Below are 26,547 nucleotides of genomic sequence, written 5' to 3' on the forward strand. Positions count from 1 at the left end.
GTATAGGACTCTGACGCCATGGACTGTAATTATGTAGTTACTTATCTGATAACTGGAATTGGTACCTCTTGACCACCTTCCTCCAATTCCCCCAGATCTGTTCTCTTTCTCTATAAAGACTTTTTGTTTGTTGAAGTATAATTAAGCTATAAACGACATCAGTTCCTGGTGCACACAGTGGCATTTCAAAGCGATCACACTCCTGAGCCTTTAAATGTACCGAGTCTGCCAGTGACAATGCACACACATCCGGAAACTTTTATTAAATAATCATTTCCCATTAAAAAAAAAAACAAACCTACAAATTCGTGTGTGTGCCTGCGTGCGCTCACTCGTGTCCAACTCTTTGTGACCCCATGGACTGTAGCCCTCCAGGCTCCTGTGTCCATGGAAATTTCCAGGCAATAATACTGGAGTGGGTAGCCATTTCCTACTCCAGGGGATCTTCCCACTCGGGGATCCAACCCGAGTCTCTTGCATTTCCTGAACTGGCAGGTGGAATCCTTACCGCTGGTCCACTTGGGAAGCCCATACTCCATTCTTTAAAGCAATGGCACCTGTACAGTTTATGAAAAACTTTCAGCGTGGCCTCTCTTCTCGCCAGTTAACATACCCCCCTCTGGTGGACAAATAGAGACTGTACATTTCGCCCATGGGACTCTCTTTCTTTTCCCTGTTATGCCGTTTTTTCTGTGGTTCCCCAAACTGCAGGTCTCTGCTTGGTTCATCATACCATCTCTCCTTTCCACCAGAGTTAGCATAGTGCCTGATTCGTCTAAAGGACGTGTTAAAGATTTCCAGGCTTCCCTGGTAGCTCAGCTGGTAAAGAATCCGCCTGCCATGTAGGAGAACCCAGTTCAATTTCTGGGTCAGGAAGATCCCCTGGAGAAGGGATAGGTTACCCACTCCAGTATTCTTCGGCTTCCCTGGTGGCTCAGCTAGTAAAGAATCAGCCCGCAATGCGGGAGACCTGGGTTCGATCCCTGGGTTGGGAAGATCTCCTGGAGAAGGGAGCGGCTACCCACTCCAGTATTCTGGCCTGGAGGGCTACAGTCCACGGGGTCGCCAAAGAGTCGGACACGACTGAGCGCAACACAACCACAACACGTTCTCAGAAAACCACCGGAGGAAGGAATTAATTTCAGTTCCGAAGATAGAACAGCAATTGCGACACAGTTAAAGTCGAGGTGGAAAATAAGGAACCATATTGAAGAGATCAAAATAGAAAGCATCAGTAGTAAGACAGGCAGCCAACTCCAGCGTTAAGACGGAAAACACGTCCCCACGGTGAGTGGGCGCTGGCAGTAACTGCGGCCCGACAGCTGACTGGACAGGAACGGGATTCCCGTGTGGCTCGCGGCTCCCGGCGGGGCCCGCAGGCCCCGGGAGCACCGCGCGCCTGCGAGGCCGAGAGGACGCCCACGCCGCGGCCACCCGGAACCACGGCTACTCAACGCCGGTCTGGGCCGGAAGCAGAGGTCCCGACTGGACCGCCCGCGGGAAGGTTCAGCAGGACCGGCCGCTGCTCCCGCAGCCGAGCCGGAGGCGAACGTCCGGCTCCTCGGGCTCTCAGGTCTGACGGTCCTGAGGCGGCAGCCGCACCGCGCGAACACCCGGACGGCAGCCCGCTCCCGCACAGACCCTCCCGGCTCCTCCCAGCTCGCCTCCTCCCGGGCCAAGCGAGCCAAAGACTGGACGGTCCCCGCCAGCCGCGCTCGCGTTCAAAGCGCGGGGGCGGGGCCCGCCCGGAGCCCGGCCAATCGGAGGCTGCGCGCCTCCCGGGCGGCGCTCCGGACCAATCACAGCCTCCCGGGCGGAAGGCGGGGCAAGGCAGCGGCTGGGCTCGCGCAGGCGCGGTGCCGGCTGCTCGGGGCCGTTGCGCTGCGAGGAGCGACCGCGCGGGTGAGAGAGGCCGCGGGCGGGCGGGGTGGCGGGGTTGGAGGCGCTTTCTTTCCGCCTGACTGCGGAGCCTCCTCTTCTCCGACTGTCGCTTGTAGAACGGACGCTCTGCATGTCTTGGCAGCGCGGTTGGCGCTCTGCCCCGGCCCGGCCCGCGCCCCACCGCCGCCCCAGCCGCTTCCCAGCCGCCACGCCCGCCGGCCGCTCCCGGCCCCCCCTCCCCCGACGTTTCATTAATTGTGTATATTTGTTGTTTTACCCTTGCTGAGTCCCTGTCCCTGCTTACTGAGAGAAGCAGTCAGGGTCAGTGTGTAAACGGAGCTCAGTCGCTCAGCCGAGTCTGATTCTTTGCGACCCCATGGACTGTAGCCCGCCAGGCTCCTCTGTCCGTGGGATTCTCCAGGCAGGAGTACTGGAGCGGGTTGCCGTGCCCTCCTTCAGGGGAGCTTCCCGACCCACGGAGCCACGCAGCGTCTCCCGAGACTCCTGGATTGGCAAGAGGACGCTTTACTAGGAGCGCCACAGTGTACCCAGGAAGATAACCGGATGCCAGAGATGATATGATGGTCCTCAAGACCCGGATAAAGAAACTTGGAATAATTGACATGGATGTCTGTTGTAGTGATTAGTTCTGTCTAACATACTAATTTGCCTGTAGTATTGCTAATTCTGGGACTTCCTTGGTGGCTGAGTGGTAAAGAATCCGCCTGCCAATTCAGGAGATGCGGGTTCCCATCATCTCTGGGTCAGGAAGATCCCCTGGAGAAGGAAATGGCAACCCACTCCAGTATCCTTGCCTGGAAAATCCCATGGATGGAGGAGCCTGGCGGGCTACAGTCCATGGGCCGCAGAGTTGGACACGACTGAGCGAGTTCACTTTAGAACTTCAGTGTTTTGTTTGTAGAAACTTTTCATTGTTTTATACTTTATTTTTAAAATGTGTTTGCTTGAATAGATAGCACGAGGGAAAAAACTCAAGACTCCTTCTCAGACTAGCAAGTGACATGAGGGCTGTCTCCTTCAATGAATTGAGCCGGCACTAGAATTCACTGCTGCTGACCCTTGGCAGGCACCCCTCTTCTCCCCAGGATCCCAGCCAGTGCAAACTGAGTGCTTCTGCCTGAGGTCATGCAGAGAACATCGCGTCTGAAGCGAGAGCTGAGCCTGCTGGCTGCGGAGCCACCCCCGGGCATCACGTGCTGGCAGGACGGGGACCGGATGGAAGACCTGCGAGCGCGTAGGTGTCACCCCAGGCGTGCGGGTCTCGAGCCTGTCGACAGTTGCACTGAGCCTGTCGACAGTTGCGCTGGGATGTTAACACCGTGTGTTCCTCCAAATAGGGCACGAGTGCATCTGCCTGCCTCGTTTGCTGCCTTTATAAAAGGTCTCTGGGGCGTTTCTTCTTTGGCCTTTTACCCCACCTCTTGCTGATTTATTTCCGAGACCTGGGCATCAGCTCTGAAGCAGTTCAGCACCACGGTTACGTCACCTTTACGTACCTGTGAGGCCAGACCGGGCAGCATGTGGTCAGAACGCAGCCGGCCTCCCAGCAGGGCTGCAGGTGTCTGTCGCCTGTGGCCAGATCTTCCACGTAGCCCTTGGGTGACACCAGCCCGGCCTGGCGCCTCGTGTGGGGGCTTGGCAGACCCTGAGAGCTGTCCCAGACCCAGCATCCCGTCAGGACCAGGCGGTGAGCTGCTTCAGGCACCCAGTTACCTCTTCACTGTTTCTTTTTCTTTCAAGAGATACTCGGTGGAGCCAACACACCTTATGAAAAAGGTGTTTTCAAGCTGGAAGTTCACATTCCAGAGAGGTCAGTGTGAGCTACATTTACATTTCCAGGCTAAACCAGTTGCTGGAAAACAGCAGTGTCGTGGAGCGTTGAGCACAGGACTTACAGGGCCTGGATCTCGGTCCTCATCTCCTCAGGACTTCCTGTCACCTCCAGCACCTTCTCTTTGGAGTTCAATCTCTTTTTCTTAAACCTGGGCTAGATCACATCTAACACCACCTCCCCTACCCTGGGCTTACCGTTGCACTAACACACAAAACATTGCGGTAACACACACGTCATTGCGGTAACACGTCACTGAGGTGACACACACAGACCGTTGCACTAACACACAAAACATTGTGGTAACACACGCGTCATTGCGGTAACACGTCACTGAGGTGACACACGCAGACCGTTGCGCTAACACACAAAACATTGTGGTAACACACGCGTCATTGCGGTAACACACACGTCACTGAGGTGACACACACAGACCGTTGCGCTAACACACACATAACATTGTGGTAACACACGTCATTGCAGTAACACACACGTCACTGCAGTAACACACTCACGTCACTGCAGTAACAGACACACACCGCTGCAGGAACACAGACAGAAACTGACCATTCACACCCTGCTTAAGTGAATGGTTTTGGTGGCTCCACTGTTGTCCAGCCACCCCACCCCGTCCATCTCGGGAACTTTTTCATCTTCCCAAACGAGTCCTCCGCAGCGCTGTGACACCAGCTCTCTGTCCCCGCTCGGCCCCCCGTGGCCCCGTCCCCCCTGCCTGTGTGGAGGCCCTGGTCATGCACGTGTGCTGTAAGACTCTCATCAGGGGGCAATGGTTGTAGTTTGTGGTTTGTAGACACCTGTTCACAGGCCAGGTTTGTTACAAGTCCCAAGAGAAGCAGGTCAGTAATCCCAGGGATGTCAGTTCTGAGACGCACAGGGGTTTTCCAAGGTATGTGTCTCACCAGAGAAAGAGTAACCAGGTGCAGTGTGCAAATCAGAATTGGACTCTGTTTTTCAAAATCCATCTGTAAAAACCTGCAGCCGAGACTGAGGAAGCCTGAGCGGCAGGTGAGACTGAGGGGTAACCTTCGTATTTTTTTCACGGGTGTACTGACAGTCTTGCAGCTCTGTAGGAGAGGGACCTTATTCTTAGGAGATCATGCTGAAGTATTTCAAGGGCTAGGGACTTGGTCAGGGGGCGGGTGAAAGGGTTTTCAGTACTGTAAATTTTCATCATAAAAATTGGGAGAGAACAAAGGTTTGTCTCTCAAAGGTTGCTGCCCTAATCAGTCATCAGCAGCTGTTCGTGACGCCAGCAGCAATATTCTAGTGAAACTTCCCTGTCCTCTGTGCTGTCAAAGGTACCCGTTTGAACCTCCTCAGATCCGGTTTCTGACTCCCATCTATCACCCCAACGTCGACGCTGCTGGACGGATTTGTCTAGACGTTCTCAAGTTGCCACCAAAAGTGAGTGGCGGGGGCAAGGTCGACCCTCTGGCCTCATGTGACTGGAGAAGCACATTCTTAGAGCTGCTGCCTGCCTGTCTGTCCATCTGTCTGTCTGTCTAGGGTGCCTGGAGACCATCCCTTAACATTGCAACCCTGCTGACTTCCGTTCAGCAGCTCATGGCCGAGCCCAACCCGGATGACCCGCTCATGGCTGACATCGTAAGTGCCCAGCCCACTTTCCCCATGTCCCATACGCTGTCCAGGAGGGGCGTGGAGCTGTCCAGCGTGGCGGCTGGAGCCGACAAGTTTTGTCTCTCTCCGTTTACTCTCTGCTTCCGTCTCAGTCCTCAGAGTTTAAATACAACAAGCCGGTCTTCCTCGAGAACGCCAGGCAGTGGACACAGAAGCACGCGCGGCAGAAGGTGGGACATCTGGCAGCCCTGACTCTGCTCCTGCCTCTCGTCCATTGCGTGTGAATGTGTCTGCATTCGTACGAGAGTTTGTTGCGTGTGCCGAGTCCATGCTGTACCCAGGGGTGGCTGGTCGATCGCCTGCGACCTTCCTTGTGATCGTTGAGCAGATAGAGAGCTCAGCCAGTCGCAGCAAGGGCTTCTGGGAGCCACGGTCCACTGAGGACCACCAGGCAGCTGGGGCCTCTTTGTGGGACTCGGGGAGGGGCAGGGGTGTGGGAGGGAAGGGAATGGACGTGGAGGGAGGGAGGAGCCACGTCCCCAGTTTACATCGATAGTTCGCTCACTGAACAAAGGAGACCCTTCAGGAGCAGAGACGATGCTGAGCACACATGGGTCTGCTGAGCCGTCCCCTCCTTGAGATGGAGTCACGTAGCCCTTAGTGTCAGTAGGGGGAAGAATCAACAGATAAACGGCTCAGGGGATGGGAGAGCAGCAGCTTTGGAGAGAATGTCTGTCCGGGATGGGGCAACGAGGCCCCAGGAGAACGTTTGTTGTGAACCGTGTTCGGTGTGAACCTGTTCGGTGTGAACCATGTTTGGTGTCAACCGTGTTCAGTATGAACCCAGGAGAAGTACGATGTGAACCGTGTTCGGTGTGAACCCAGAAGGATGGTGTGAACCCAGAAGGATGGTATGAACCATGTTTGGTATCAACTATGCTGTGCTTTCCCATCTGCTCCTCCTCAGGCAGGCGAGGAAGGGCCGCCTGGCAGCCTCCCCGAGGTGGGCGGCTCAGAGGGACCCAGCACCATGCAGAAAAGGAAGGCCGGGCAGCTGAGCGGCGGTGGAAAGAGGCTTTGCCCTGACGTTTAGGGATTGTCCTGGCCCGTCTTTGCCGGGATGGCCCACGTTGCCTCCATTTCTGGAACGTTTGCTTTGTATGTGATGACGTGGTCATTTCTGCATCCTGTGAAACAGACCTTGTACGTTCATGTGTTCTGCTCTGCGTTGATTCTCTGAGAGTTATTTTATTTACCTTGTGCGTATTGATTTTAAAACTTGTAAGCCTGAAAAATAAAGTCATTTGACGTTGAACACGCATTCATCCTGAATGTGTGTCTGGGAGCAAACTGGCCAGAGAGCTGTTCAGAAGGAGTGTCACGGTACTTGGAAGAGCCCTTTACTTTGCCAACCTGCCAGCATCACTCAGGACACTGAGGATGGACACGTGTCTGAAGATGTAGAGAGAATTTGGTGCCCACCATGCTTCCAGAACTCTAGGTTTCAGAAGTCTCAGGCAGTGTGGGATTCCGGTTGTCGCCCTCCTGAGTGTTGCTTGCAGCCTTCTCTCTGGCTCACGTGGCTGGTCAGAACACTGTGGCGCAGCACAGACCTCAGCAGATACAGCGACCGCCTGCGACGTGCCAAGGGGATATGACATTAGTGGGACAGTCAGGCGAAGATCGCACAGATTCACAGGGCTCTTCACAACCCCTCGTGTCCCTGGCAGCTTCATTTGAGGGCAGGTACTAAGGTGCCAAGCTCTAGTCCCTGGCCAAGACTGGACAGGGCCCTGGGGCCCATGTTCACTGTTCTGTGCAGACGACGGGCAGGCGGTCCGGGCCCGCTGTCACTGTCCTGTGCAGATGACGGGGCAGGCGGACCCGGGCAGAAGTCAGCTGAAGTAGAACGAGGTGCCGAGGCAGGGAGGCTCCACACCCCACTGTGTTGAGCCTGGTGGTCCCGGGCCAGGCCGGGCTCGGGGCACATAGAGGACCCCTTGAGCCATTTCCCTTCCTCCACCGTGGAACCGCCCTGCGCTCACGGCAGCCTGCCTTAGGACACGGGCACAGTAACAGACGACGGCATCAACCGAAATGTGAATTTCCTGCGTGTCCCCACTTCATCTATTTCCAGCTTCTACAGAATTCTTGAAACCACTTCTGAAAATCAGCTATCATCCTCTCATTGAGCCCAGGAACTCAATGCTCTCCTGTACTTGGGCACATGTGCCTCACACTGGGGCTTCCAGATGCCATTAGGGGATCAACCAGGAAGCTTCACTTGTAAGAAGCAAATGGCTGGTGATGCCGGGCGGGCCGGGCGGGCGTCTGGACGGCTGGGTTGGGGGCTCCACTCACACGTGCTATCCTCACTGTCCCTCCTGGAGGGACCGCCAGCAACCATCAGGGCTGTGTGCGTCTCGTCCGCGGCGAGCGCCCGTGCGGGAGACGCGCGTGCCGACGGTGCTGACGAGGAGACAGGCCAGGTGTGAAGCCAGATGGCCTTGGGGTCGTCGTGGGAAAGCACAAGCCCCCTCCGCAGCTGGCCCCCAGCGGGTCTCAGCTGCCCTGCCGTCACGGCCGGAACCTCATCCCCTGGCCTCCAGCCCTGACCATCTGCAGTGGATGCTTCTCGTAGCCGCAAGGTCTTCAGGTGACATATTAATAAAAGCCAGATTGTACCTCCTCCTGGAGCCCAGGAAAGCCCTGTCTCCTGTCCCCTGCCCACCAGCGCTGTGGGCTTCACCCCCTCGCCCGCACACACCTGCTCCTCTGTAGGCCACGTGCAGCCACGCGGCCCCGCCCATCTCCACACACCAGTGGCCCTGCCGGTGCCTCCACACGGGACGCCTCATGCACCCCCTGAAGGGGGCGCGGCCTCTTCTTGGTGGGCCTCACGCCCTGCACCGTCTGCCGGCGTGTCTGCTCCACAGGCTGGGTCATGGCTACAGAGCCTGCGCCCTACTCACTAGAAATAGCAACGCCAGAAGTCACCGGAGGCCCCCGTCTCGGGGTGCACAAGCAGAGGGCACCCGGGCAGAGGACGGGAGAAGACGGAGGAGGAAGGCCAGGCCCGCACCCAGCCCGGGAAGGAGGGGGAGAAGGGGAGCAGGGACGCGGGTCCAGGAGACCCGGCCCGGGAAGCCACCCGCCGGCAGGGGCCGGGGTCCTGCCCGAGCTCTGCACGCGTCATCTGTCCTGCAGACAGGGCGGTTGTCAGGACTGGGCAGGGCAGGGCGAGGACAGCGGCCCCCACACGAGGCGCCAAAGCCCTGCTCTGCCAGGACAAGCAAGCCGAGTGGTCACCGGAGAGGCTGCGAGTCTGATCCCGCCTGCTGCCCACGGCAGGTCCACTCCTGGAAAAGGGACCGCGGGGGTGCATGACGCGTGGCGAGGACCCACATCCAAGGGTGCGCACGGCAGCGCCGCGTGCAAGAGCACAACCTCAAGCAACCCAAGTGCCCGGGAGGGCGATAAGCGAAGTGATGGCCCAGCTACACGGTGGGAGGAGAGCCACTGTCCTGCAGAAACCAGAGGGCTTCCTCTGCGGATCTGCGCTGTGAGCTCAGACATGTTATTGGTGCAGGAAGAGACGCTGGAGCGAGGCAGAAGCAGAGCGCAGCAGTAACCAGCCAGGGTCTGGGGCCTTGGCAAGAGGAACAGGGAGGGGGACTGTCAGAAAGATGCGTGCCGTCCGGGCACGCACGTGCATTACTCATCCAGAATAAGGAACAAACGGGGTTGAGGAGGAGCCTGCTTAGGGGGCCGGGGCGCACACCCCAATTTCAGAGCGGCTCCCGCCCGCCCGCCCGGCACAGCCAGCCCCCAGCCGCCCCGGCCCGAGCCCGCCTGCCCCAGCCCGCCCTGGAGCCGATGCAGCACTCCCTCACAGCCCCTCCCAGCGCAGGGCGAGGGCTCGGCCCAGCAGGCACCAGTGCAGAGCCCGGATCCGAACCCACCAGGGCCTCACTGCCTCGCTCGTCCTCACCTGCTTAGAGGGGGCAAGCCATGAGGCTCGAAGGTCGGGTGGGGAGGTCTGCCCAGGGGAGCCCCAACCTGAGGCTCCGTAGTCACAGCCCTGCACCCAGCCCTGAGGAGGGGCTTCCTGCGGTGAGGACAGAGCTGCCAGGGAGAATCGGCGGTGGCGGCCGGGGCCCTCGGGGGCACTGAGCACCAGGCAGGACGTGCAGAGGCCCGGCAGGCAGGGGCCAGTGTGTCCCCCACCGCGGCCCCCAGGACGGGCTCTGCTCTGCTCTGCGGACACCGTCTTGGAAGACGTCATCCATCCAAATAAATGCATTTACATGCACTGGATTACTCGGCTTTTGATTTTTCGCTTGATCAATCATAGACTAATACATAGTCTTCCACTGACCACAGCAGAGAGAACCAAAGAGAAACACTCCAGCTCACCAGAAAGCCGGCCGAGCACAAAGGTGACCTCACCTCTCGTTCTGGGTAAATGTGCAACACCTACGGGGGCTTCCCTGGGGGCTCAGGTGGTACAGAGTCCTCCTGCCGGTACAAGAGACGGAGCTCAGTCCCGGGGCGGGGAAGATGCCCTGGAGACGGGAATGCAACCCACTCCAGTGTTCTGGCCTGGACAATCCCATGGACAGAGGAGCCTGATGGGCTACAGTCTGCTGCTGCTGCTAAGTCGCTTCAGTCGTGTCCGACTCTGTGCGACACCACAGACAGCAGCCCAGCAGGCTCCCCTGTCCCTGGGATTCTCCAGGCAAGAACACTGGAGTGGGTTGCCATTTCCTTCTCCAATGCGTGAAAGTGAAAACTGAAAGTGAAGTTGCTCAATCGAATCTGACTCTTTGTGACCCCGTGGACTGCAGCCTACCAGGCTCCTCCGTCCATGGGATTCTCCAGGCAAGAGTCCTGGAGTGGGGTGCCATCGCCTTCTCTGGATGGGCTATAGTCTATGGGGTCACAAAGATTCAGACACAACAGAACACGTGTGTACACACAGACACATACACAATGTCTACAAGCCTTTTGAATAACAAAGACAGTTTGTGGCAAACACCTCTGACCAAAAGGTGGAGGCCTGGTTGACGCCCAGCTGGTGGGGAACAGAGCGCAGCTGGAGGTGGAGCTGCCCCGGAGCTGAGCGTGCAGCCGAAGCCCTGCCTCTCCCCCAGGAAGGGCCCCGCAGGGACAGGCCCCACGCAGCAGCTCCAACATTGGGGGCTGGTGGGCACAGGGGAGGGGCCTGGACTCAAGGCCATCTGTCCCTGGGGCGTCTTGGAAGAATGAGAGGCCCGCCTGAGTCACCCCGTCTCTGCGCTGAACAGAGCTCCGGCTGAGCCCAGGCGGTGGGGAGACCGGGGTGCGCCTCCCCAGCTGAGCGCTGGCGGGGCCTGCCGGGCTGGGCTGTGCCCGGGCCTCCCTAAGGCACCGGGACAGTGGGTCTGCTTCAGAGCTGGCGGAGTCCAGGCTCCTCAGCTGGACTCGGAGCAAGGTGCCAGACGTGCTGGCTCCACCGTGGAGCCTTGCTCCTCCGCTCGCCCGCCCGGGGGCCGTGGCAACTCCTCCTGGGATTTTCACCGGGGGGCCCAGTGTGGGTTGTCAGGGCGATGAGACACCGGTCCCCCAGCCATGATACTCGAAGGACCTTTCCAGGGCCGCCCCAGGACCACAAGAGCGCCGGCGGGGGCCCTCTGTCCTGTCGGGACGTGGCAGACGGCGGGGTGCCCGGGACGCGCCACCCCGCCTCCCGAGCCCCAGCTCCCACTCCTCAGCCTGCATTTGGGGTGGGGGAGAGCGTGCCGGTGGCGCATAGGGACGGACACAACGTCCTCCCCCGTCTGGGGCACCCAGGAGCCCAGGCCTGTGTGACACTTCCTGCCACCCAACACGTCACACGTGTCCCTGGGGCTGAGCAGCAGCTCCGGGCACCCCTGGGAGGCCAGGGCCAGGGACTCAGAGGGACAGCCGGGCTCGTGGCAGAAGGCGGCAGGTGGAGAACCGCGGGGAGGAGCTCGGAGCCACAGGGGAGCCGGGAACCCTGCGTCTTCCGAGGGCGGGACTTTCTCTGGTGCCCGCGAGCCATTCACCGTTCCCCCGTGGACCACGGGGCAACCCACTCCACAGTGTTCTCGGGGCAGGACGAGAGAGGCAGGGGGGTAACGTGGTTGAGCCCCAGCTCCCAGGAAGGGGGGCCTCTTGTGACATCAGCAGGGGGGCAGAAGGAGGCCCCTGGGAGAGGTGGGGGCTCATCTGTGAGGTGCCAGTAGCTGTGCTCGATGGAAACCTAACAAGTAACCCCAAGCTCTCCGGTCAGGAACTGGGGCCCTGAGTTAAAGCAGGTTCTCCCGCCTCTTCACCACGTGGACCCGCTCCCCGGGTCTCTGAGAAAGGGGCACCAAGTCTTATTTTCCAAAACTGATTCTCACAGGGGTCTTGTGAGGGGTGAGTTCAGGGCCCGTGGGGTGCAGAGCATGGAGCGGTCCCTGGCACCCCACCCCGGCCTTCCTCTGAGTCCCCCCCCGGCCTTTCCCTGAGTCCCCCCCCAGCCTTCCTCTGCCCCCCCACCCCAGCCTTTCCCTGAGTCCCCCCCCAGCCTTCCTCTGCCCCCCCACCCCGGCCTTTCCCTGAGTCCCCCCCCAGCCTTCCTCTGCCCCCCCACCCCGGCCTTTCCCTGAGTCCCCCCCCCAGCCTTCCTCGGCCCCCCCACCCCGGCCTTCCTCTGAGTACCCCCCCCCGGCCCTCCTCTGAGTCCCCCCCCGGCCTTCCTCTGAGTCCCCCCACCGGCCGTCCTCTGAGAGCCCCCCCGGCCATCCACTGAGTCCCCCCCCAGGCCGACCTCTGAGTCCCCCCCCGGGCTTCCTCTGCCCCCCCACCATGACCTTCCTATGCCACCCCCCCGGCCTTCCTCTGAGTCCCCCCCCCGGCCTTTCCCTGAGTCCCCACTCAGCCTTCCTCTGCCCCCCCACCACGGCCTTTCCCTGAGTCCCCCCTCCCCGGCCTTCCTCTGAGTCCCCCCCCCCCGGCCTTTCTCTGAGTCCCCCTCCCCGGCCGTCCTCTGCCCCCCCACCCCGGCCTTCCTCTGAGTCCACCCCCCCGGCCTTCCTCTGAGTCCCCCCCCCCGGCCGTCCTCTGAGTCCCCCCCCGGCCGTCCTCTGAGTCCCCCCCCCGGGCCGTCCTCTGAGTCCCCCCCCGGCCTTCCTCTGCCCCCCCACCCCAGCCTTCCTCTGCCCCAACCCCGGCCTTCCTCTGAGTCCACCCCCCGGCCTTTCCCTGTCCCCCCCCTGGCCTTTCTCTGAGTACCCCCCCCGGCCTTTCCCTGAGTCCCCACCCGGCCTTCCTCTGAGTCCCCCCCCCCCCCGGCCGTCCTCTGAGTCCCCCCCCGGCCTTCCTCTGAGTCCCCGCCACCGGCCGACCTCTGAGTCCCCGCCACCGGCCGTCCTCTGAGTCCCCCCCCCCCGTCTTCTGAGTCCCCCCCCGGGCTTCCTCTGCCCCCCCACCCTGGCCTTCCTCTGCCACCCCCCCGGCCTTCCTCTGAGTCTCCCCCCGGCCTTTCCCTGTCCACCCCACCGGCCGTCCTCTGAGTCCCCCCCCGGGCCTTCCTCTGCCCCCCCCCCGGCCTTCCTCTGAATCCCCCCACCCCCGTCCTCTGAGTCCCCCCCTGGCCTTCCTCTGCCACCCCCCGGCCTTTCTCTGAGTCCCCCCTCGGCCTTCCTCTGAGTCCCCCCCCCGGCCCTCCTCTGAGTACCCCCCCCCCGCCTTCCTCTGAGTCTGCCCCCCCAGCCTTCCTCTGAGTCCCCCCCCGGCCTTCCTCTGAGTCCCCCCGCCCCGGCCTTCCTCTGAGTCCCCCCCCCGGCCTTCCTCTGCGTCCCCCCCACCCGGCCTTCCTCTGAGTCCCCCCCACCTGGCCTTCCTCTGAGTCCCCGTCCCCGGCCGTTCTCTGAGTCCACCCCCGGCCTCTCCCTGTCCCCCCCCCCGGTCTTCCTCTGAGTCCCCCCCCCCGGTCTTCCTCTTCCCCCCCCCGGACTTCCTCTGAGTCCCCCCCCCCCCCGGCCTTCCTCTGAGTCCCCCTCCCCGGCCTTCCTCTGAGTCCCCCTCCCCGGCCTTCCTCTGAGTCCCCCCCCCGGCCTTTCCCTGTCCCCCCCGGCCTTTCTCTGAGTCCTCCCCCGGCCTTCCTCTGAGTCCCCCCCCCGGCCTTTCCCTGTCCCCCCCGGCCTTTCTCTGAGTCCTCCCCCGGCCTTTCTCTGAGTCCTCCCCCGGCCTTTCCCTGAGTCCCCCCCCGGCCTTCCTCTGAGTCCCCCCCGGCCTTCCTCTGACCCCCACCCCGGCCTTCCTCTGCCCCCCCACCCCTGCCTTCCTCTGAGTCCACTCCCCGGCCTTTCCCTGTCCCCCCCGGCCTTTCTCTGAATCTCCCCCCGGCCCTTCCCTGTCCCCCCCGGCCTTTCTCTGAGTCCCCCCCTCGGCCTTCCTCGGAGTCCCCCCCCCCCGGCCTTCCTCTGCGCCACCCCCCGGCCTTTCCCTGGGCCCCTCCCCCTTCCTCTGCCGCCCCCCCTCGGCCTTCCTCTGAGTCCCCTCCCTTGCCTTTCCCTGTCCCCCCCCCGGCCTTCCTCTGAGTCCCCCCCCGGCCTTTCCCTGTCCCCCCCCGGCCTTTCCCTTTCCCCCACCCCGGCCTTCCTCTCAGTCCCCCCGCGGCCTTTCCCTGTCCCCCCCCGGCCTTTCCCTGTCCCCCACCCCTGCATTCCTCTGCCCCCCCCGGCCTTCCTCTGAGTGCCCCCCCCGGCCTTTCCCTGTCCCCCCCTGGCCTTTCTCTGAGTCCCCCGCCGGCCTTCCTCTGAGTCCCCCCCCGGCCTTCCTCTGCCCCCCCACCCTGCCTTCCTCTGCCCCCCCCGGCCTTCCTCTGAGTCCCCCCCCGGCCTTTCCCTGTTCCCCCCCCTGCCTTCCTCTGCCCCCCCACCCCGGCCTTTCCCTGAGTCCCCCCCTGGCCTTTCCCTGTGTCCCCCCCCGGCCTTCCTATGAGTCCCCCCCCGGCCTTCCTCTGAGTCCACCCCCCCCGGCCTTTCCCTGTCCCCCCCCGGCCTTTCTCTGAGTCCCCCCCCCCGGCCTTGCCGTGAGTCCCCCCCCGGCCTTCCTCTGAGTCCCCCCCCGGCCTTTCCCTGTCCCACCCGGCCTTTCTGTGAGTCCCCTCCCGGCCTTCCTCTGAGTCCCCTCCCGGCCTTCCTCTGAGTCCCCTCCCGGCCTTCCTCTGAGTCCCCCCCCCCGGCCGTCCTCTGAGTCCCCCACCCCGGCCTTCCTCTGAGTCCCCCCCCCCGGCCTTCCTCTGCCCCCCCACCCTGCCTTCCTCTGCCCCCCTACACCGGCCTTCCTCTGCCCCCCCCCGGCCTTCCTCTGAGACCCCCCCCGGCCTTTCCCTGTCCCCCCCGGCCTTTCTGTGAGTCCCCTCCCGGCCTTCCTCTGCCCCCCCCCCGGCCTTCCTCTGCCCCCCCACACCGGCCTTCCTCTGCCCCCCCCCGGCCTTCCTCTGAGTCCACCCCCCCGGCCTTTCCCTGTCCCCCCCTGGCCTTTCTCTGAGTCCCCCCCCCGGCCTTTCCCTGAGTCCCCCCCGGCCTTTCTCTGAGTCCCCACCCGGCCTTCCTCTGAGTCCCCCCCCCCGGCCTTCCTCTGTGTCCACCCCCCCGGCCGTCCTCTGAGTCCCCCCCCCGGCCTCTCTCTGGGGCCCCCCCACGGCCATCCTCTGCCACCCCACCCCGGACTTCCTCTGCCCCCACTCCGGCCTTCCTCTGAGTCCCCCCGCGGCCTTTCCCTGTCCCCCCCCGGCCTTCCTCTGAGTCCCCCCACGGCCTTCCTCTGAGTACCCCCCTGGCCTTTCCCTGTCCCCCCCCGGCCTTCCTCTGCCCCCCCCCGGCCTTTCCCTGTCCCCCACCCTGGCCTTCCTCTGAGTACCCCCCCGGCCTTTCCCTTCCCCCCCCCCGGCCTTCCTCTGTCCCCCCCCTGGCCATTCCCTGAGTCCTCCCCCGGCCTTTCCCTGAGTCCCCCGCCCGGCCTTCCTCTGAATCCCCCCCCCCGGTCGTCCTCTGAGTCCCCCCCCCCGGCTTTCCTCTGCCCCCCTACCCCGGCCTTCCTCTGAGTCACCCCCCCGGCCGTCCTCTGCCCTCCCACCCCGGACTTCCTCTGCCCCCACTCCGGCCTTCCTCTGAGTCCCCCCGCAGCCTTTCCCTGTCCCCCCCGGCCTTTCCCTGAATCCCCCCCCGGCCTTCCTCTGAGTCCCCACCCGGCCTTCCTCTGAGTCCCCCCCCCCCCGGTCGTCCTCTGAGTCCCCCCCCGGCTTTCCTCTGCCCCCCTACCCCGGCCTTCCTCTTCCCCCCCCCCCGGCCGACCTCTGAGTTCCCCCCCCCGGCCGTCCTCTGAGTCCCCCCCCCTGGCCCATCCCTGTCCCCCCCGGCCTTTCTCTGAGTACCCCCCCGGCCGTCCTCTTCCCCACCCCGGCCTTACTCTGCGCCCCCACCGGGGGTCCTCTGCCCCCCCCCCGGCCGTCCTCTCCCCCCCCCCGGGCCTTCCTCTGAGTCCCCCCCCGCCCGGTCGTCCTCTGAGTCCCCCCCCCGGCTTTCCTCTGCCCCCCCACCCCGGCCTTCCTCTGAGTCCCCCCCCGGCCGTCGTCTGCCCCCCCACCCCGGACTTCCTCTGCCCCCACTCTGGCCTTCCTCTGAGACCCCCCGCGGCCTTTCCCTGTCCCCCCCGGCCTTTCCCTGAGTCCCCCCCCCGGCCTTCCTCTGAGTCCCCCCCCGGCCTTCCTCTGAATCCACCCCTGGCCTTCCACTGAGTCCCCCCCCGGCCTTTCCCTGTCCCCCCCCCGGCCCTCCTCTGAGTCCCCCCCCGGCCTTTCCCTGTCCCCCCCCCGGCCCTCCTCTGAGTCCCCCCCCCCGGCCTTCCACTGAGTCCCCCCCTGGCCTTTCCCTGTCCCCCCCCCGGCCTTCCTCTGCCCGCCCCCCCGGCCTTTCCCTGTCCCACCCCTGGCCGTTCCCTGAGTCCCCCCCCGGCCTTTCCCTGTCCCCCACCCCGGCCTTCCTCTGACCCCCCCACTGGCCTTGCTCTGAGTCCCCCTCCCCGGCCGTCCTCTGAGTCCCCCACCCCGGCCTTTCCCTGAGTCCCCCCCCGGCCTTCCTCTGAGTCCCCCCCGGCCTTCCTCTGCCCCCCCACCCCGGCCTTCCTCTGCCCCCCCACCCGGCCTTCCTCTGAGTCCACTCCCCGGCCTTTCCCTGTCCCCCCCGGCCTTTCTCTGAATCCCCCCCCGGCCCTTCCCTGTCCTCCCCGGCCTTTCTCTGAGTCCCCCCCCGGCCTTCCTCTGAGTCCCCCCCTCGGCCTTCCTCTGAGTCCCCCCCCCCGGCCTTCCTCTGCCGCCCCCCCCGGCCTTCCTCTGAATCCCCCTCCCCAGCCTTCCTCTGAGTCCCCCCCATGACCTTTCCCTGTCCCCCCCCCCGGCCTTCCTCTGCGCCACCCCCCGGCCTTTCCCTGGGCCCCTCCCCCTTCCTCTGCCGCCCCCCCTCGGCCTTCCTCTGAGTCCCCCCCCGGCCTTTCCCTTTCCCCCACCCCGGCCTTCCTCTGAGTCCCCCCCTCCGGCCTTTCCGTGAGTCCCCCCCGCGGCCTTTCCCTGAGTCCCCCCCCGGCCTTCCTCTGCCCCCACGCCCCGGCCTTCCTCTGCCCCCCCGGCCTTTCCCTGGGCCCCCGCCGTCGCGCCTGCTCCTGGGCCGCGTGGGCGCCCCCCCGCCCCCGGTACCGTCTTCTGCCCCCCTCCTTTCCCTAAAGTGAGGAATGTCCAGCCCTCGGGTCCTCAGCCCCCTCAAATGCGACAGAGAAGAGGCTAGAGCAGGACTGAGGGGAGACCCGGCCAGAAACCCACAGGCAGCGGCCTGGGAGGGAGGCGACCGGCAGGGTCAGGGGCGGGTCGTCTGCGCGGGTCACTCTGGGCCGTCCTGATTTATTTTACAGGCAGCAGCATCATCCGTGGAGGGGGCGGGCGGGAGTGGGGAGGACATTCAGACGCCTGAGGCCAAGCCGGACGACTGCAAGCCCCCGCCACCCGCCCGGGCCCGGCCTGCTGCTGAGGCCTCCGGGTCCCCCTGTGCCCGTCCACCATCCCTGGAGGGCGGCTGCTGCCCAAACCGGGTTCCCTCCGGCTCTGCAACATGGCCGCCTTCCAGCTGGAGGCCCCCAGGCTGCCGGCGGGGGACGAGGGCCCCCGAGGGGAGGCCATGGGTCTCGGAGGCCTCAGCGGAGAGCTCCACGTCAGGGAAGGCCACCAGGGCCTGTGTGGAGTCGCAGGAGCTCGGCTCCCGCGGGCCGGCGCCGCCCAGGGCGAGGGGCCCCGGGCCGCCCAGGCAGGGCGGGAGGCGCCGCAGGTCCTCCCGGGAGTGGGGGCTGCAGAGCAGGTAGAGCAGGGGGTTGAGGCAGGCAGGCAGCGGCAGCACCAGCAGCAGGACGGCCTTCACGGCCTCGGGGGCGACCGGCAGGAGGCCCAGCGCGGACGCCAGGCTCAGGAAGGCCACGGGGCAGTAGAGGAGCCCGTCGGCGAAGGTGAGCCAGGCCACGTGGCGCACGGCTGCGCCGTCCCAGGCGGCCTCCAGCCCGGTGGCGGGCAGGCCGCAGGAGAGCCGGATGCAGGCCAAGGCCGCCGCCAGGAGGCAGGCGGCGTGCAGCAGCACCAGCGCCACGGCGAAGCCCAGGGCGGCCGGCCGGCCGGCGGGCGGGGCATGGGGCAGGCAGAGCGGGGAGGCGCCGTACTCGCCCACCGAGGCCAGCGGCAGGGCGGCCAGCAGCCCCGCCAGAGCCAGGCAGCCCAGGGCCCCCGCGCGCACGCTGCCCGCGGCTGGCACCTTCCCGTGGGCCCGCACGCAGGCCGCGGCCACACTGCAGTGCGCCGCGCCCAGGCTCAGCAGCAGCACGGATGCCTCGGAGCCCAGCACGGCCAGGAAGCCCGCCGCCCGGCAGCCCGGGCCCGCCTCCCAGCGCGCGCCGAACTCAGCGAACCGGCCAAAGGTCAGTGCGTCGACGGAGGCGAGAAGGCCGCAGGAGAGGCCGGTCAGGGCGTTGGCGCCCGCGAGGGCCCCCACCACGAATTTGGCCGGGGGCAGCGGGCCGGGCCCAGCCGCGGAGAGGCTCAGCAGCACCAGTGCGTTGCAGAACAGGGCCAACAGCACGACGGCCCACACGGCCAGGCGGATGCCCCAGCTCTCGAAGAGATGCTCGCAGGGCTGGAAGGGACCTGCGGGAGAGAGGCAGACGCTAGCCGGGCCGGCCGTGTGGCTCTGCACTCTGCCTGGGCTCGGGCTCCGGTGGGCGGGGGCAGAGTGGACACCCGGGGGGCCTCTTCCCCCTGCGGCTGGGGGTGGACACAGGCCCAGGATCCAAGGAGCAGACGTGGGAGACACACACACAGCACACGCCGAGGCAGCAGAGGGCCCTCCCCGCCGAGCAGCGTCCAGAAGCAAGGGCAGGACAGGCCGGCCTGGCGGAGTGGCCGAGCACCGCTCTGGGGCAGGCCAGGCCGACCCGCAGAGGGAGAGGGGTGGCCGGCTCTGCTTCTGGGGACGGTGCCACCCCAGCGGGGGGAGGCTCCACGGCCACACTCAGTGCCCCGGAGTCGGTCGGTGCTGGGGGCAGAGCACAGAAGGACAGGCAGCCCTCGGGTCTGCCTGCCGGGTCCCGCCCTGGGCAGGGAGGCCGGGCCTTTTCCCGCTCTCTCTGGGGGCCATCATCAAACCGCCCTGTCGCTTTGATTCTTCACTGCTGTGCCCTTGGACTCCTGTTCAATGCGCTGCCAGGAGGCCTGGGGCTTCGGGAGGCTTCTGTGCCAGCTACTTTTTAAGCACTTTTTTCTGATCATCAAATAATAGACGGTGATTGCAGAAAAATCGGAGCACAGAACATGGAGAAGCTGACACTGCTCACGAGAGAAGCGTTCTGCTGGTTTTCTCTCAGTTTAAAGCACACGTATACACACAGATCTCCAGCTTATTGGGACTTCACTGCATATAGGTTCTTATTCTTTTTGCTGGAGTATTATCGTGCGCGCTCTCCCGGGTCGTTATGCTCCTCAGACACCTACAGGCGCCTGTGCGGGGCGTAGGGCACCGGAGCTCCTCGGGCCGGCGGCACCGGCTACTGGGAAAGCCGGAGCTGGTCTTCACGCTCCTAACGAGCATCACCACTGCGGGCTTCGGGGGCGCAGCGTCCGCGTGAACCGGACCAGCCCCTCCGGGTGCGCTTCCCGCGGGGCGCGGCTGCGGGCCGGGTGGGGACGCCGCCGCCTCCTGCTTGCTCGCCCCCAGGCGGCCCGCGCCGCACCAGCGGGGCGCTCGGTGCCCGGACATCTAGGGGAGACTGAAGCCGGCGGCGGCAGCCGTCAGGAACGGCCGCTGCCGGAAGGGGCCCGCGGGGACACCTGGACTCTGTGGCTCCATCGCGCGCGCTGCTGGGAGGGGGCGGCGAGGGGGCGGCAGGGTTCAGCCGGGCCAGCGGGCCCTCAGCCCTCCCTGAGCACAGGGCTCCGCTGCGAAGCCTCTCCTCCCGGCGGTGGGACCCACGAGGCCTTCCTTCTCAAGGGCTGGAGACGACGCTGAGCCGCACCTAACCCTGCGCGCGCTCACAGACACCGAGCCCCCCCAGGTGCACCGTTCACACCAGGACGGCAGCCACGGCGTAAGGAGCCGCCACGACTCTGAGGACCGGCCTCAAGGAAGCGGGAACCAACCAAGGAGCTGAAGATTAACGGCACTTAAAACAATGGCGGTGATGCCGGTCAGACCCCTGACGACCGGTTTCAAGATGACTGTCAGAGCCGACGGCGCTGCTTCAGGCAGACCCCTCCCTCCGCCTACAGACGCTCTTGCCCGCGGGTCGATGTCCGGGGCAGCTCAGCCTTTGGACACGAGTCTGCCGTCGCCCAACCACCCTGGTTGCCAGCCTCCGAAATACACTTTCCTCTCCCCCAGCCTTGCCCCTCGAGTGCTGGCTTTTGGGCCGTGGGACCTCACTTTCTGAAGCAGCCCTTCCGCAGTGCCTGCCCTCCCCACCCGAGGCGCCCTCTCACCTGGAGCAGGGCTGCACTGGACAGCGGGCTGGGGCCCGGGCGCCTCCGCCCCCAGCTGGAGCTCTTCCGGGTCCAGATCACCTGAGGAGAGCGGACAGGGGCTCAGACCTGCTCTCGGTGTGGGTCAAGCCCGCCTTTCCCCAGACGCCCACCCCAGAGACGTCTGCTGGGCACAGGGCACCCCGGTCGCCCCGGGGAAACCCTCTTCGCCCGTGGCCCCTCCGCCTGTGGTCCTCCACGCCCGAGACCTGCCCCTCCTCGGACTCAGGGATCATCCGTATCGCGGGCAGCGGGGCAGAGTCTGAGGAGGCTGCCCTAACTCTGGGGGCTCTGCACGCTGGCCAGGACTCCGCGTCCAGCTGGAGGCGCCACACACGGAGCGGGACAGAGCAGCGAGCCGGACGTGCTGCAGGGCATGGGCCAGGTCCGGGCAGCTGGGAGGAGCACTCGGGAAGGGCAGGGCGAGGGGAGGAACGCTGGCCTCAACGTGTGCAGCCTGAGGGAACCACACCACCCTACTGGCTGAGAGCCCCCAACGGCAAAACCAGCATCGGCGGATGGATCACAGGAGGAGAATCACGGTCCCGATGGACAAGCCCCCAGATCAGAGTCACGTGAGGGGGGCGGTGCCCACACGAGCCCAGGGCTGGGCACACGCCGGGGGTTGTGGACAGGACAGCCCTGCTCTCGGCGGTTGCGGCTCCATGCCCTCGCCGGGCAGCTGGGACCACACGCCAGTTCTCATCCTCCAGGCCCGCGCCCGCTGACTCCACGTCCTTGCAGCCGTGGGGGCCAGGCGCCCTCTGGCGCTGCTGCGCAGATGAGGTGAGGACGCTGGCCAGGGTGTGACAGGGCCAAGTTCAAAGCCAGCCTCGCTGGGCCCGAGCCCAGACGCTGGACTTTCCCCACCAGGAGCTGGTTTGGGGGACCGTCGGGGGGCTTTATGGGTGCAGGAGGTGGGGGGAGCAGCGGCTGAGGAGACTGCAGCCGAAAGCCGTGCGTGAGAAGGGGCGCGTCCCTGCGGAGCTAGCGGCCGGGCCAGGTCATGCTCATGGCCCCTCAGTTCTAAGTCTAGGCTCTGCGATTCTGCTCGTCCGAGAAAACAGGGTCAGAAAGCCAAACCCCGTTAAAGAGACTCCGAAACACGCTGGGTTATCTCCACTGTTCACTCTCGCACTGTCTCTTAAACCAGGGCCTGGAGTGTCCTAGGGGGCGGACATCTCAGGGGCCACGAACTCTTTAAGAATACTGAAGTGATAAACAAACGATGTAAACCATTTTATAGATTATTAAGACGAAATCCTGTTTTGAAGTGATAATTCATCACTGGAAGAGGTTTTTGTTTTTTTTTCTGGCCAAGTGGCTTGTGGGATCTTAGTTTCCTGACTAGGGATTGAACCCGGGTCCCTGGCAGTGAGAGCTGAGTCCTAATCATGAGACCTCGAGGGAACTCCTGAAAGACTTTGTCTTAGGAACAAGAATCTGGTTTCTGGAATTGGACTGGACAAGGTGAAGGAGCCAGGTGAGCGCACCCTCGGGTCTGGGCCAGGCCAGGCGGGCGGCCGGGTCACACCAGTCCCCGCCTCTGGCTCAGGGCTGCCATCCTGCGTGGAGCCTCGCTCCTGCTGCAGATGGGAGTCGTCCCAGGAGGCCGGGGGCCGGGCAGTGCCCACAGCCTGGCGGTCCACCCCTCGCCACCCTTCCCGCTCTGCAGAGGAGCTCGGGGATGCCTAAAGGAAGCGCAGGGGAAGCCGGAGGGCTCCGGCCAAGGTTGGAGGTCACAGTAAAGCTACTGACCGAGGGGCCAGTAAAGCTCCTGTGGCCGTGGCCCGCGTCCTGGCCCCTTCTTGGCTCCGTGGACCCTCAGGAAGGGGACCCTGCCCAGCTTCCCCTACCATCCCGATGCCTGTGGTTTTCCAAGACCTCAACCTGGTGGAAAGTTACACCTCGAGGAAGGCAGGACCCTCATGGGCGGATGGCAGACGCCCTGGGGACACATCTGCTGGGCCAGCGCCGGCCGTCCACCCGCCCGGGAGGCTCTGCACTGCCACCGCCCAGGCTGGCCTCCGGGGCTCCTGGCTACACGCCTGCGTGTTCCCGCCTGCGTGTTCCCCTCTGAGCAGGACCCTGGGCGCATCTGTGGTCTCCCCAGTCTGTGGGGTGCGAACACTGCTCCCGCTTTAAGGATGAGAAACAGAGGCTCCAACAGGCCTGCAGCGGCCTGGCCTGAGAGCCGCCTCATCCAGTTAGAACCCGGCCGTCTGCTCGGTCCTGGACGCTCTCCCACAGTGGTGGTGGTTTAGCCGCTCAGTCGCGTCCGACGCTTTGTGACCCCATGGACTGTCGCTGCAGGCTCCTCTGTCCATGGGATTTTCCAGGCAAGAATACCAGAGTGGGTTGCCATTTCCCTCTCCAGGGGATCTTCCTGACCCAGGGATCGAACCCACGTCTCCTGCACTGCAGGCAAGTCCTTAACCACTGGGCCCGCAGGGAGGCCTCACCCACGGTTAGACCTGGCTCTTCTGCTTCGCTTCTGCACTGCCTCGCGGTGAGGAGGGGGCCCAGCCCTTCCCTCCCCCTCCGGATTCCGCTTGCGCTCTGCAGCAGGCTGCTAGCCAGGGAGGCCCTTCTCTCCGCCCGTCATCCGAGAGCCCAGCCCACAGGCGGTCCTGTCAGGGTGAGGGGTCACTCCTGCGAGGCCAGAGCACCGGGGCCCCTGTAAGTCACCGGGGAGACTTGCCGGGGACGGTGTTTGGCTCTGGGAACGGCATGAGGGGACTTTCTCTGGAAACAGGCTAAACTGAATTAACGAAACCGTGCTTGGCTACAGCTGATGGAAAAGGGCTGCCTGCTCTAAGAACGCCCTGCGAGGTGGGAGTGGGGCCCCGTGGGGGCGCTGTGGCCCACAGGGAGTGTGGACAGGCAGGGCTGTGAGGGGCATGGCTCTGAGAGCCTGGGGGCTGCAGAGGGCTCACAGACCCCTCCCCTGGCCTTGGAGACGGGCCGAACAGAGGCGGTTCCCCCTGCCCCGGGTCCTGGAGCCCTGCCGCTCCCTGCGGGCCCACCCACCCCCTCCCCGTCACCTGCGTCCCCAGGCGGGTCACTCACAGCGGCTCTCGGCCTGGTCGGCCAGTGTCCGCCTGGGAGGGTCCTGGGCGTCGGGGGGAGGGTGCTGGGGCCCCCGCGGCCCCGAGGCTGTGAAGAAGCCGGGGCAGCCGCTGTAGGCGCAGCACTGGTAGGCGTAGGGCACCTCCAGGGTCCTGGGGCGGGGAGACCGACGCCTGAGCCAGACCAGGACTCTGCCCGCGCCTGCCCTCCACCCACCAGGGCCCCACGGGCAGCCTCCCGGCCCCTTCCCATGGCCCGGCGGCCCCTCCAGCCTCCTCTCCCGGCCCCCGACGCGGCCCAGCCAGGCCGGGCGCCTTCCCCTCGTCTTGCGTCTGTCCTCGCCAGGGTCCCCCAGGGCTGGGGCTGGGGTGGGGACGCTAGCCAGGGGCTCGGTCTGGGCCAGACTTGGGGCCTGCAGGCTGCTCCTGGGGCGAGGCCCGGGGTGCCCCCGCCCTGGGGCCGGGCAGCCTCACCTCAGTCTGGGGAAGCTGTCCTTGGGGAAGGCCTGGGACAGGGCGCGGTTCCCTCGGAGCTTCAGGTGCACCAGGCCCCCCAGCCCGGCCAAGGGCAGCATGCTCAGCTGGTTGTCCGTCAGGTCCCTGGACAACGGACATGACCAGTTTCCGGTCAGCGGGAGGCTGGGGCAGGCTGTGCTGTGGCATGGACAGGTGCCCAGGCAGAGAGGCCACAGACGCCAGGCAGAGGTGGTGGGGCGGCAAGGGCGCTCGCCTGGGGCCGCCTACCTGCGGGGCTGCCGGAGGGGCGCCCCGCCATCCCCCCCGGGCACCACACCTGCGGGCCCCACCGTGTCCCATGGGAGCCCCAACCCCTCCCCAGGGGATCCCCTGCTGTGCTGGCCTCGCCCCTGCACCCCAAGGACCCAGGGGCCAGAGCTGGGAACAGGGCGCACTGACTGGCCACACCCAGGCCTTCGGCCACCCGCTGTGTTTCAGGGTCAGCTTGGGAGCCAGAGGCGAGGATGCCCACGGCTCCCCCGGAGAAACATCAGAGGAAGCCAGACGTCCACACCAGACAGCGCGACCACAGGCCGTGCGGCATGGAGACCGGCCTGGGCTGGCCAGCAGGAAACCTGGCCCGTCACTGTCCCCGTGAAGCCAGGGGGTCGCGTCTGCCAGAGCCTGAGCAGCCTCACCTTTCAGATGAAGATGCTGCCCCACACTGACTGGGGGATGAAGATACCACGGCCGCCACTGCCCAGGCAGGTGCAGATACCGCCCCCCCACCCCACTAAGCAGGGGGATGAAGATGCCATGGCCGCCACTGCCCAGGGTGCTGCTGAGCAGACGGGCGGGAAGCGGGTCGGGAGTGTGGCCTGGGGCCCAGAGCGCGGGGCCATGAGCACTGGGGACCCTGAGTCCCGGCCCCGTGAGTGAGGCCTCCGACCTGGGCGTGCCTCTGCGGTGAGGGGCAGGGCTGCAGGGTCGCTGGCGGACATGCCTGAGGACGCAGTGGAGAGCCTGCACCGCCGTGCCTGGAGGGCCCCAGGATCCCTCCCACGCTGACGCACATCCCGGCTCTTTGGGGGACCCCCACTCTGCAGCCCCAACCCCCACGCTCTGGCCCCCCCGCCTGGGGCCCGAGGCAGCGTGTGACCTGCAGGGCTCCCAGAGGGGGCTCCTTAGGTCAGAGCCAGGCCCTCCAGTGTGTGTCCCACACCCACAGGCGACCCCCCTGGGCTGGGCCCTCCCCACCGCGGGCAGCACCCAGGAGGAGAGCCGCACTCACAGCTTAACCAGGGAGCGCAGGGTCGTGAAGGCCTCAGGGTGGATGGATCGGATGGCGTTCCAGCTCAGGTCCCTGTGGGAGAGAGGACGTGATGAGAGGGGGCACACACACGGAGGACCTGTCATTCTTGCCTTGGGGTGCGGGGGTGCAGGGAGGCGCTGGGGTGCTCACAGGGTGCAGGCGTGCAGGGAGCACCCTACTCAGAGCGATCACAGGGAGGTGGGCCCCCTACTCACAGAGGTCGCGGGGAGGCGGGCCACCTACTCACAGGGATCGCAGGAAGGTGAGCTCACGGAAGGTGTCGGCTCTGACTTCCCAGATGCGGTTGTGCTGGAGGCCGCTAGGGCAGCAAGAGGCCTGCTGAGCCCAGGGCTGAGGGCTTCCTGCCCCCACCCCGCACACTGGGAAAAGGGAAGGACCCAGCTGGCAGAAGTCACCAGGATTAAGGGAGTACGGGGCCCCGGCTGCCTTAGGTAACAGTCGGTCAGAAAACTAAAGCTACGGACCATCCCTGTGGCTCCAGGGGAGTGAGTTTCCAGGGTCCCACCAACGTCACCCTGAGGGCCCTCCAGACCCTCTTCCAGTAGCAGAGCCAGCAGACCGGTGTCTGAGTGGGAGGTGGACCCTGGGCCTCGGGACAGCAGGACTCGCCCGGCCCGGCCCCAGGGCACAGACACGGCGGTCTGTGGGCCCCGCGCTGGGGAAACAGGAGCTCGGAGAGCCTGTGATGGGGTGCTGTCCTCGTGCATCCTGCAGCCCAGGTTCCCTCCTGGACACGAGTGTGCGCGTGTGTGAGTGTGCGTTTGTGGAAAATGAGAGCCTGGGGCCCCTGCAGGCCCGCAGCTGCTCCCTGTCCAGCCCTGATCACTGCCACATTTCGTGCTGTCCGACCCCCGAGGAGCGCCCTGAGGCACGTTTGGGCCCCAGCCCGGGGCAGAAGGTCAGCATGCCTGCCAGCCCCACCTTCGGGCCCTGCCTCAGACTCACATCTCCTCCAGCTTCTGACACCCGTGCAGGCTGGGCAGCCACTCAATCCGGTTGTGAGACAGCTCCCTGGGGACAGGCAGGGGTGGTGAGGGGAGCCGGCCGCCGGGGACGCGGCTGGGCAGGCTCCTCACTGCACCCGTGTCCTTCGGGACCCCCCTCCTCACTGTAGGGGCGGCGAGGGCCGCTTCGTCCACAGGAGGCCTGGGGGACGCCGGCAGGGCCCGGGGTTGGGGTGCAGGAGCTGAGAGGGCGCTGAGGCAGCCAGCAAGGCCCGAGGGCTGCCGCGCCAGCTGGCCGAGGCTCAGGCGCGGAG

The 26,547-nt window shown here is 65.3% G+C and overlaps 2 protein-coding genes across 3 annotated transcripts in view; one reads left to right on the forward strand and one right to left on the reverse strand.

Annotated features, from left to right (window-relative positions):
* The first annotated feature begins 1,889 nt into the window (after positions 1-1,889).
* On the forward strand, positions 1,890-6,605 carry UBE2T (ubiquitin conjugating enzyme E2 T). Of its 2 annotated transcripts, XM_068985640.1 has the most exons (7): positions 1,890-1,902; positions 2,988-3,136; positions 3,643-3,712; positions 5,053-5,158; positions 5,261-5,359; positions 5,485-5,562; positions 6,300-6,605. In XM_068985640.1, exons 2-7 carry the CDS (start codon positions 3,028-3,030, stop codon positions 6,423-6,425), a joined length of 588 nt encoding a protein of 195 aa, XP_068841741.1. In that variant the 5' UTR covers positions 1,890-1,902; positions 2,988-3,027; the 3' UTR covers positions 6,426-6,605. The 2 variants fall into 2 exon arrangements, with proteins under 2 accessions (XP_068841741.1, XP_068841742.1); XM_068985641.1 differs by lacking the exon at positions 1,890-1,902 and having other exon boundaries at positions 2,799-3,136.
* Positions 6,606-17,340: 10,735 nt separating this feature from the next.
* The window catches only part of LGR6 (leucine rich repeat containing G protein-coupled receptor 6), an 82,674-nt gene continuing 73,467 nt past the window's right edge, over positions 17,341-26,547 (reverse strand). The window contains exons 12-18 of the mRNA XM_068985807.1: positions 26,235-26,300; positions 25,516-25,587; positions 25,248-25,319; positions 23,975-24,100; positions 23,502-23,653; positions 20,394-20,474; positions 17,341-18,566 (exon numbers count right to left, since the gene is read on the reverse strand). Of these exons, the coding sequence (XP_068841908.1) occupies positions 17,341-18,566; positions 20,394-20,474; positions 23,502-23,653; positions 23,975-24,100; positions 25,248-25,319; positions 25,516-25,587; positions 26,235-26,300 (1,795 nt within the window). The remainder of the gene's footprint in view (positions 18,567-20,393; positions 20,475-23,501; positions 23,654-23,974; positions 24,101-25,247; positions 25,320-25,515; positions 25,588-26,234; positions 26,301-26,547) is intronic.

This window comes from Capricornis sumatraensis, chromosome 14, assembly GCF_032405125.1.
Source record: "Capricornis sumatraensis isolate serow.1 chromosome 14, serow.2, whole genome shotgun sequence".
Taxonomy (NCBI): domain Eukaryota; kingdom Metazoa; phylum Chordata; class Mammalia; order Artiodactyla; family Bovidae; genus Capricornis; species Capricornis sumatraensis.